This window comes from Paramisgurnus dabryanus, chromosome 22, assembly GCF_030506205.2.
Source record: "Paramisgurnus dabryanus chromosome 22, PD_genome_1.1, whole genome shotgun sequence".
NCBI lineage: Eukaryota > Metazoa > Chordata > Actinopteri > Cypriniformes > Cobitidae > Paramisgurnus > Paramisgurnus dabryanus.
The window spans coordinates 31,159,930-31,170,469 of record NC_133358.1 but is presented as its reverse complement, the minus strand read 5'-3'; the positions used below and the strand labels follow the sequence as shown (position 1 = coordinate 31,170,469).

Below are 10,540 nucleotides of genomic sequence, written 5' to 3'. Positions count from 1 at the left end.
TAAGAGTTTTGAAAATGTACACCTTACTTGTGAAAATAATACCAAAGCGAATAAAAAAAACTGTAAAACAACTTTGCAATTCAGTTCAATCTACTATTTTAAGTTTTGGCTTAAAAAAGTTGACTTAACTTATAAATTCAAGTTGAAAATGTTTAACTTTTTTAAATTGAGGTAACATAAACATTTGTGTTGATTTGACAAAAATGCTGCAAAATTTTACAGTGCATGAATGTGTGTGTGTGTGTGTTTGTGTGTGTGTGTGTGTGTGTGTGTGTGTGTGTGTGTGTGTGTGTGTGTGTGTGTGTGTGTGTGTGTGTGTGTGTGTGTGTGTGTGTGTGTGTGTTACAAACACAAAGCAAAAAATGGTTAAGACCATTTTATATGTACATTAATTTTTTAGATCATTTTTGATGTAGGTGTACTGTAAGTTCATTTGTATAGCTCTCAAAAGGAAGAAGAGTTATTACATTAAAAATGGGGTGTTGTCTAAATACCTCTGTATAAAGCCTGAGGTACTACAGTAAAGCTGTCATTTATCAGCTGTCAGATCATGAGGATGAGGTTTAACACAGTTCTGTGTGTTGCTGGCGTCTTACTTCTCAATCTAGCAGGTAGGTGTGAGCGCTTACTGAACATCTTAAACTATAAAATAAAACATGATTAATAATGGTCAGTTTTAACTAATAGTGTTTGTGTTTTTCTAAATATTATTAATACCTGACAAGATAATTTAATATTTATTAAGATCTTGTTATGCAACTCAATGCACTGTTACCTGCTATGTGGTGGACTTGATAATTGTTAATATAATAGAATTTACATATAATTAAAATGAATTATTAAGCAGCCTATATACTGTATTATTTCATCTTTTTATCTCACATGTGCCAAGCATCTATACCCAACCCGTTCTCACCAAGATGCGTACAAATGACACGCAGTGTGATCATCGTGCAATAGATACGCCAAATTCCGATTTTGCGTGCATATGATACGCCAATCCTTCCCATTCACTTATATGGCGAATCGTTTCGTGTCGTTTTATTTATTGTTTTCTCATTTGTTTTCTGTTTTTTAAACCATTTTCGCTTGGGTTTAGGGTTAGATTTCAGATTTGTTTAAGTAGGTTATTTAATATACAGGTTTCTCTATGTTTTTGTCTATATTTAAGCCATGGTCGCTTGGAGTTGGGGTTAGAGTTGGGGTTTGGGTTAGGGTGTCATTTTAATATAACAAAAAGTTGTTCTAACCCTAAACCCAAGCGAAAAAGGTAAAAAAAACAGAAAACAAATGAGAAAACAATAAATAAAACGACACGAAACGATTCGCCATATAAGTGAATGGGAAGGACTGGCGTATCATATGCACGCAAAATCGGAATTTGGCGTATCTATTGCACGATAATCACACTGCGTGTCATTTGTACGCTTTTTGGTGAGAATGGGTTGCTATACCATAAGATTATCAGTGATTTCTAGATGATTTTCAAACATTTTTAAACAAGACATATAATTATTACTCATCCTTCTGTCGTTGTCTCATGTATGCGGAGAACTTAAGTGTTCAGATTAATTTGACAGTTAAAGCTCACATAACAGACGCTGTTTCTGCATTTCTGATGTTCATCTGGAGTACCTATAGAGTAATATTACATCCTTTATATCTCCGAAGAGTCTTTAGTTTAACCCTTGTGTGGTGTTCAGGTCTGTGGGACCCGTTTTTATTGTTTACTGAAAGAAAAATTATGTAATTAATTGTTGTTTCAACCTCAGATTCATTGGCCTTGGCTCATTTTCTATGAAGAACATAAAAATAAACAAATTTATAATTACTGTACACTGTGTACCCCCCCTACACATTTATATTACATATGTGGTGTTCGGGTCCACTGGACCCGGGGTTAATAAAAGTGTAAAAAATGAATGTTCTATGTAACTTCACTTTGTTTTTCTCCTATCTGGGACTCCTGTGAGTGCATGAGTGTGTTTGTATATATGTCTGTAGATATGTGATGGATGCATGTCAGAGTTTTGTCATTTTGCTCTTGCTGTAATGCCGCAAGGATACAACATGTTATATATCGTGCATGAACATTTGTCTGTACCCACTGTCCAAAACACTTTACTTTTTGTCTAACAGGAACCATTCTACATTTTACTATTATCTCCCTTACAAAAAATCCATAGTTTTACTGTAGTAAAAGAGTAGTAATCATGGTTATTTGGTATATTGAATGCCATTTGTAAAACCATGGGTTTACCACTAAACCTATGGTGTGTGTGTGTGTGTGTGTGTGTGTGTGTGTGTGTGTGTGTGTGTGTGTGTGTGTGTGTGTGTGTGTGTGTGTGTGTGTGTGTGTGTGTGTGTGTGTGTGTGTGTGTGTGTGTGTGTGTGTGTGTGTGTGTGTGTGTGTGTGTGTGTGTGTGTGTGTGTGTGTGTGTGTAACTGGTATTTATTACGTTGTGGGGACCAAATGTCCCACAAAGATGTGTGTGAGCATGAGTGTGTGAGAGAGTGAAAAATAGAGAAAGTAAAATATTATCCATGTATTTTCATCATTCTAAGATGTGGCCAATAGCAACACATTGTACTGCAATGTGTGTGGACATAAAATGTACACAATATGTGTGTATAAAATGCAAGAAATGCATAAGCAACACAACTACACAGTAAAAAATTGCTTCTTATGTGTTGGCTGGCATGAACAGGTTATGTGTTCAGTGTGGATAATATCTTATGATACGGAATCTGTTCAGTTGGGGCCTGTGCTGTGTAGACTGACACAAATGTGTACAATTTCAAAAAGTTCAAAGAATTACACATCAACTGTGATGAAAAACTTTGTTTCATTTATACTTATTTAAGATAAACATGTTTTCCCCCCAATATCTGGATCAGAATAGAATTTTCTTCTTTTATTTACCATTACCACAAAAACGAATGGCACCTTGGTTCATTAATAGTCCTCTACCAGTGGTAAATGACAAATATTAACCATAAATTCTGTCTATGTTACTTGCAATAAGGCTAAAGTAAACATCTGTAAACAATATTACATTGAATTTGTATGACTGCATTGGTTTAAGATACTAATAATGCTCTGGGTCCACTAGATCCACAAACATCGTCTAAGTAACAAAAATATGAACACCACACAAGGGTTAATCAGATTCATAAAAGAAAGATTAGCTTTACAGATTCTTTCCGATACCGTACGAAAAAAATGAAGAAGTAGGAGTTACTACCGCAGGAGGAGTGAGTACGGGTCATGCAACACTATAAAACACTGTTTAACTTATTAACTTATGATTCACTACATGTTCGTGTCATTTATATAATATGCACGCCCCTATTTCCAACATAAGACAGAAGTCTAACTTAAGCGCATGCAACTCATGACCCGGTTTGAAAAATCCAGCGCATCAAACACACACGCAAAACTCCGCTGCTACCCCGGATAATAAACTATATCCATTGTTTCCATAAAAGCTGACTTTCTTCTCCTTACATCCAAAAACACACTTCTTCTTTCGTGCCATTGTTGAGTTTTGAAATTAAACAAAGCTGTTGTGTGATGTGATGTTTGTAAGTTCTAGCATCTCTCTCGCTGAATGACAGGTGGGCGGGGTTGTCTGGGGAACGTGCCCATAAAAAGATGTATAGAAACCCCTAAAACGTCAGCTGGACCCGTAATGGAAAAAAACTTTCCTAAACTTGTACGAACCCTGGTGAAGTGCATTCGGCACAGAAATACTCTGTAACACGTTCAACTGCTTTTTTGACACTTAGCCTACGTTTAGCACGAGGAAACAACTCTATAACTGTGTTAATAAGTCAGAATGCATGAAATACCATTGACCCCCCCCCCCTTTAAATAAACCCAAAAAGTAAAATGATATCCTGTGTTTTCTCCTTGTAAAAGTTCAGCTTATGCAGTTGTGATCAAAGCAATGGTTTTTATATTGTAAAAAGTGAAAAATGAGATCAACTTAAAATACTACTTCAATTGATAACACATAAACACTTAAAAAATTAAGTGAAAATTTAAGGTAATCTTTTTGAAGTTTTACCAACTGAAATAAGATTTCAAGTTAATCCAACTTATCATTTTTCATAGTGAAAACAGAAATAATGATAAAAAACAAAAACATTTCATCAGCTCTGTATGTCAGCAGCTGCACATTTTCTATATTTTTTTGTCTGTGAGCTGCATAAACCACCAATGGATCTGTCAAACAACATTAACTTTAAATCAGATTATTTGATTTTCTTGTTTTCTTCTCAATATAGGCTCTTTTTGTCAGCTAGATGGTGAGTAACTCTGAGCATCACTACTTAAGATGTATCGCACATAAAATCATTTCAGCACTTTTTCAGTTCTCTCATCTTCTCTTCTCTCATCAGTGTGTGGTCGAGCCCCCTTTAACAAAAAGATTTTAGGAGGGAGCGATGCAACTGAAGGGTCTTGGCCCTGGCACGTGGGCATTACCTCAACTGGACAACCATTTTCTGTGTGTGGTGGGAGTCTCATTAATAAAGACTGGGTTTTGTCTTCAGCTTTCTGCATCAATATGTATGAAGTCACCCAATCTTAAATAAAATGTAAGTATCAAATCAACACTTTAAACTGACTTCTATTTATACTGTAGAATGGACACATCAGTAGATCAGATTGTGATCTACTTGGGACGTCGGAGCCAGATCGACCCAGACCCACATCAGATAAACAGAACAGTAATTAATGTCATCAAACATCCTGACTATAACCCAAACACTAATGACAATGACATAGCACTGTTTCAGCTCTCATCTTCTGTGAATTTCACCGATTATATTCGACCGGTCTGTCTGGCTGCTGCTGGTAGTGTATTTGATAAAGGACTTTCAAGTTGGGTCACAGGATGGGGGTATACGAATAGTAAGTAAATAATGCTGTGAAAATGACACAGATCCAAGTATTCATGTGTTTTAAATAGCATTGAATGTCATTTCCACTTAACTATGCTGTCTCTGTTTTTGTGTAATAGATGGCACACTTCCTAACATATTGCAGGAGGTGGAGATTCCAATTGTGAGCAACAAGAACTGCAGTATTGCCTATAATGGAAGTGGTGTCACTATCACAGACAACATGCTGTGTGCTGGACAGCTAAATGATGTTTTTAAAGGCACATGTTTGGTAAGTAAACATTATGTGTCATTTTGTGCTGATTTTGTGTTTAATAAAATAAAAGGGACAACACAAGATGTGTTAAAACAACTTATTACACGGCTCTCTGGAATGCTTGATTCTGATTGGTCAGTTGAGACATTTGCAGGTTCGTTCTTTTCAAATAATAACCGCTCCAAAATAATAACGCATAGCCGGACTACTTGCACGAGTAAAATCGCTCCGCGCCAATAAAGATCAATAAAGATTACTGTCTGTTTGGCGCCATCTTGTGACAAACACTCGACAACCACGACAAAGACACAGACAGCGAGACTGAACTTGACAAAATAGAGCATGACAGCTACGAAGCCAACACACAAAAAAATACAGAATGGGCATTAAAACTTCTCAAAGACTGGTTAAAGAGAAAAAAATGGAGACAGACAAGTATGAAGCAGAGGATCTTAATAAGGTATTACGATCATTTTATGCATCTGTGCAAAGTTTCGCGGAAGGATAAAAATGTTAATTTAAAACAAATATGCCAATAAAAAGTTTCAAATTCATATTCATGTCCAGTTTTTTTTCTTATGTGACAAGTAGCTGTGTAATAAACGGGATAATGTAGAGGCAGCCGGTAGTTATTGGGAAATAAGTCCCTCTACATTATCCCTTACACAAAGTGTGTTGTTCCAAATAATCCCTGTCTGGGAAACTGCCCTAAGAGATATTATTTTAACACATTTGTTTTAAGAGTGTTGAGGTAACCTGTTGTTTACAATATTCCTATCAAACAGAACTAAGATCTCAGTCTTAATCTTGAAACTGAATTGTGATTAAATTACAAACACACTGAATCAAGCACTCATAAAAGATTTCATATAACACTTCATTCATACTACTGTATGTATCACTGATAACAGCAGATGTGTAAATATAAAAGTGTTTGGGGTGGTGATTGTGCAGTGGATAAGACACACGTCTTTGGTGTGAGAGAACCGGGTTCGAATCCACTGTGACACTTAACCCCTAGTTGCTCCAGTGGCGTGCGACCACTGACATATATGGCAATTGTAAGTCCCTTTGAATAAAAGCGTCAGCTAAATCAATTAATGTTTTCATTGCAGTTTGATTTTGGAGGACCACTGGTCAGTAAGCAGGGATCACAGTGGATTCAGAATGGAATTATGATTATGACTTATGCATGTTATACAAAAAACATCCCTGGTGTGTTCACCAGAGTCTCTCAATATCAGGACTGGATCAATGCTCACATATCCAACGAAAAGCCTGGATTTGTTACAGTCCCCTATTCCACTCCAACTCCTGATCCCAATCCCACTCATGATCCCAATCCTGATCCCAATCCCACTCCTTATATTCCTGATATCTTCAGTGGAAGTTCACCCAGTCTTCAGTTGTTTCCTCTTTCCCTCACATTCTTCATCTTCTCTCTCATTTTCTGTCTCTTTATTTAAAGGTTGAGTTAAAAACATTGGTTGTGGTTTTTTGATGAAGATAAACTATAGATAAGGACAAGAGCAGATTGATTTGATTTTAGTTTGTTTTATTTTCATTTTTAAGAAAAAAAGTTTAGTTTATTTTAATGGAAACTTTGTGGTTAAAATTCTGGGTTAATCAAGATGTGTATCATAAGAAAATACTGACTCGTGTATTTGATATGTGATCTAAATTTAAGTAACAACTCTGTAGCTGCCTTTAAGAAAAACCGTTTCTTCTGCCATTACCTGATTTTCTAATATAGGACTTACTATCTGTACTGCATGGTGATCTGATATAGTTTAGATTGTGATTAATTCATCATTTACTCTTGTAATCACTCAATAGAAACAAAATAAACTACTGATTTTAATGATGCTTATTCTTTTGTCCATATTGTAAGCATTTCACACAGTATCACACTGCACAATGTAACAAAAAATACACAATCTTATGAAAATGAAAGATTGATAAAACCAAGCAGAATTAGGGAGAAGATAACCCGCCTGCATTAACTAAAAACATGACATTACAGTGGTCAGTTATACAGTTTACATGATTTATCTGTTGACTTTATTATTGTAATCTTGTTCTCTTCACTGGATGACATAAACATAAATATTTACAATGAATTGTGCGTAGCCTTCAGAAAATGCATACATTTATAGGGTCTACGGTAGTTGACCTTGACCAAAAGAACCTCATAAGAAAAAGCGATCACAGACGATTGTTATGCAAATTATTAAAACACCCAGGATTTATTCTGTAATAACAACACTGAAAAAAACAACTTGTAAAATTTACTTAAAAAAATCTTCTTAAAACTTTTTTTAAGTAAAATTTACTGCTTTTTTATAAGTAAAACTTACCTACTAAAATCAAATAAAATTTACTTAAAATTGCATGATAAAACATATGTTAAATAATTAATTAAATGTTACTTAATTATTTTATTTAGAAGTTAGATTAATTTTAATCGTTTAGGTAAAGTCTATTAGGTTTTTTTAAAATTGAAGCATTGCTGTCCTAATAATATTAAATTAATTGTATTTTCTGTTTGTTATTTTCTTTACACATTTCTATGGACCTAGTTATTTTTAGTGTTATAAATGGCATTATAACACAAAATTCATGACTGACAACAATTCAGTCATTGAATAAACTTGATTCTGAACAGAAACGTACACAAACTGTTTTTGACATGCATTATCAGCACTGTGGAGAGATTTACAATACAATTTTCTGAACAGGGTTCATGTAAAGAAACACTGATCACCTGAACGGTGACTTCACAAAATTATTATTTACAACAAAACAATATCAATAATATAAGAGCTTAAACCTTTATGACATTTTGCTAACAAATATTTAAGTAGTTAAAGTTCTTATCAGTTCTTATTCTGTGATAAAGCTTAAAAAATAAAAATATTCAGGCGCAAAGCATTGTGGGTATTCCTTACAACATGTGCAAATAAATGTAAGTAAATTTTTACTTAGATTTTTTAATTAAATGGATTTAAAATGTACTTAATTATTTTAGGACTATGTGCAGTGACTATAAAACAGTTAAATAATACAAGAAAATATCTAATAAGACTTACTATTCCCACACAGTTCATTTTTTACATGAATTAATTGTGTATTTATCATCATTTTACTTAGGAAAATCTAGTTCTCAATAAATGTTAATATTACTATGTAGAAATTATGAGAGCTAATTTAATAAATATTACTACACCAAAAAGTTTGTTTTTTCAGTGAACCGACAGGCTGCATCATCCCTTATTTCACTAAAGTGAAAGACAAGACCCTTTATTACTTTTGAATTCAGATTTCTTTATGTCTTGCTTGTCAATTGAGTTTATGAAGGCACTTAAAAATAAAATGAGATGTATTGTTTCGGCATCATCTGTCTCTTTATCCAATGTAAAAACATCTCTCACTTTCTCTCTGTCTCTCATGGCGTCAATATTTGACGACACTTGACCATGCGTCAATATGTTGACGCGGAGGGTATACCTTTCGCGTCACTTTTTGACGAACTGGGGACTTCAATACTATCAGGTACGCGAAATTCTCTTTCCTATTTTCTTACCATTTTCTACCATTTTCGCGTCGGTTTAGGGTTAGATTTACATAATGACATCCCTACCCAAACCTATCCCTAACCCCAATGTCAGTTGACAACTGTTTAATTTCGCGTACCTAATAGTATTGAAGTCCCCAGTTCGTCAAAAAGTGACGCGAAAGGTATACCCTCCGCGTCAACATATTGACGCATGGTCAAGTGTCGTCAAATATTGACGCCATGGGTGTGAGACTGTGTTGATTCAAACACTTACAGAATCTCTTCATCTAATACTGACTTCACATTGTGTCTTCTTTTAGCAAATAGAAATACAACATACCAACATTAAAAAGTATTCAAACCAGCTGTTCAAGTCTGTGTCGGTATTTTAGTCACATGAAAGCAGTGACAAAATAAACACTTTATATGAAGTTTCATTAGAAAGTTTTAGTTGATAATTAAATGTATGATTTAGACAAATACAGTATTTGACTGTATGCTTATTAGCTTTATGGTTAGCTATATGTTTAGCCTATTTTGACAGATATGCAAAAACTATTATAAAACAAGTAGGGGTAACACTTTATTTTACGACCCGCAAAGTACCGCGTAATTAAACCGAATTTACAGCGTACCTATTTGTAACAACAGAGTACCTCTACAGTACGTACTTGTAGTTATAAGGGAACAATATTTTAAGTTTAGGGTAATAAGGGGATAAAAATATATGGAAAATTATTCTCTAAGTATTTCATAACTACAGGGTACCTATTGTAATATTACGTGGTATGTATGACTTACGTCTATGGGTAATATGGTCTATGTGTAATATGTTTTTTTTTTCATATTTGCTACTTACCTGATGAAGTGTTTTGTATAGCCTACAGTTGATGTCTGCAAGCCACGTCGGCAAATAAAATATAACACACAATAAAAATAATAGCAACTTGTACCTCTTTGATCTGTATATGTATACATGAGTTACCAGGTAACTCACATATTTGCGGGCTGTTGTAAGGGTCCAAATGTGACCCCATCCATCCGCTTGGCCCAACGACGGAATCCAAACGGCATGGCCGGTTTATAGCGCATTCGGTCTTTTCCGGTGCTTCCGGTTTTAACATTACGCAACTTAATATCTGACTCCAAAGATATGAAACGTATTGTAATATGAATCAAATTGATGTAATTTTGGAATTTGGATAAACGTTTGCTTATTCTATTTACTCATGTTTTCATTTAACTCATTCATTCGATTACCAATGTCATATCAGTCCACACCGGCCGTTGTGTGGGTACTGAACACAAACTCGACCGTACTAGAGGTTGTAGCTAAAGCAATTTAACAAAGTCAATCTCTTGTTAAAAGGTCCCCATGTAGCTCTCAAAAATCGCCAATTAAATATAAAACATAAAACCATAATCCGAGGTTCAGTCTAGCTCCTTCTAGACGCATAATTACCAAATGCGATTACAAAACAACTTAGTTAAGGTTAAATAATTAATCTGACCATACAATAACTAGAGGTTATGGCTAAAGCAATTTAATGATACCGTTTCATGTTTACGTGCTCTCATTAAATAGTATCCATATAGCCCCCACAGTCGCTTACACCACTTAATGAATTATAACCAGAGGTTTAGCTTAGCTCCTTCTAGCTGCCTATAGTTAAATCATATGACTATATAACAACGTAATTATAAAATGGATAATATAACTATCACTCCGATAGTCCATGCGACTGCCCACCAACATAGTTAAGAGGCAGAATCTAATTAACATGAATTAACCCCGATCAAAGATTTGTGGTAACAAAGGA

General features: G+C 34.6%; 1 protein-coding gene across 1 annotated transcript; it reads left to right on the top strand.

Annotated features, from left to right (window-relative positions):
• Positions 1-547: 547 nt before the first annotated feature.
• Positions 548-7,023, top strand: LOC135740497 (serine protease 27-like). The gene is made up of 6 exons (XM_065258881.1): positions 548-611; positions 4,291-4,311; positions 4,405-4,573; positions 4,650-4,918; positions 5,028-5,179; positions 6,280-7,023. The coding sequence occupies exons 1-6, from the start codon at positions 551-553 to the stop codon at positions 6,628-6,630; spliced, it is 1,023 nt and encodes a 340-aa protein (XP_065114953.1). The 5' UTR covers positions 548-550; the 3' UTR covers positions 6,631-7,023.
• The last annotated feature ends 3,517 nt before the right edge of the window (positions 7,024-10,540 follow it).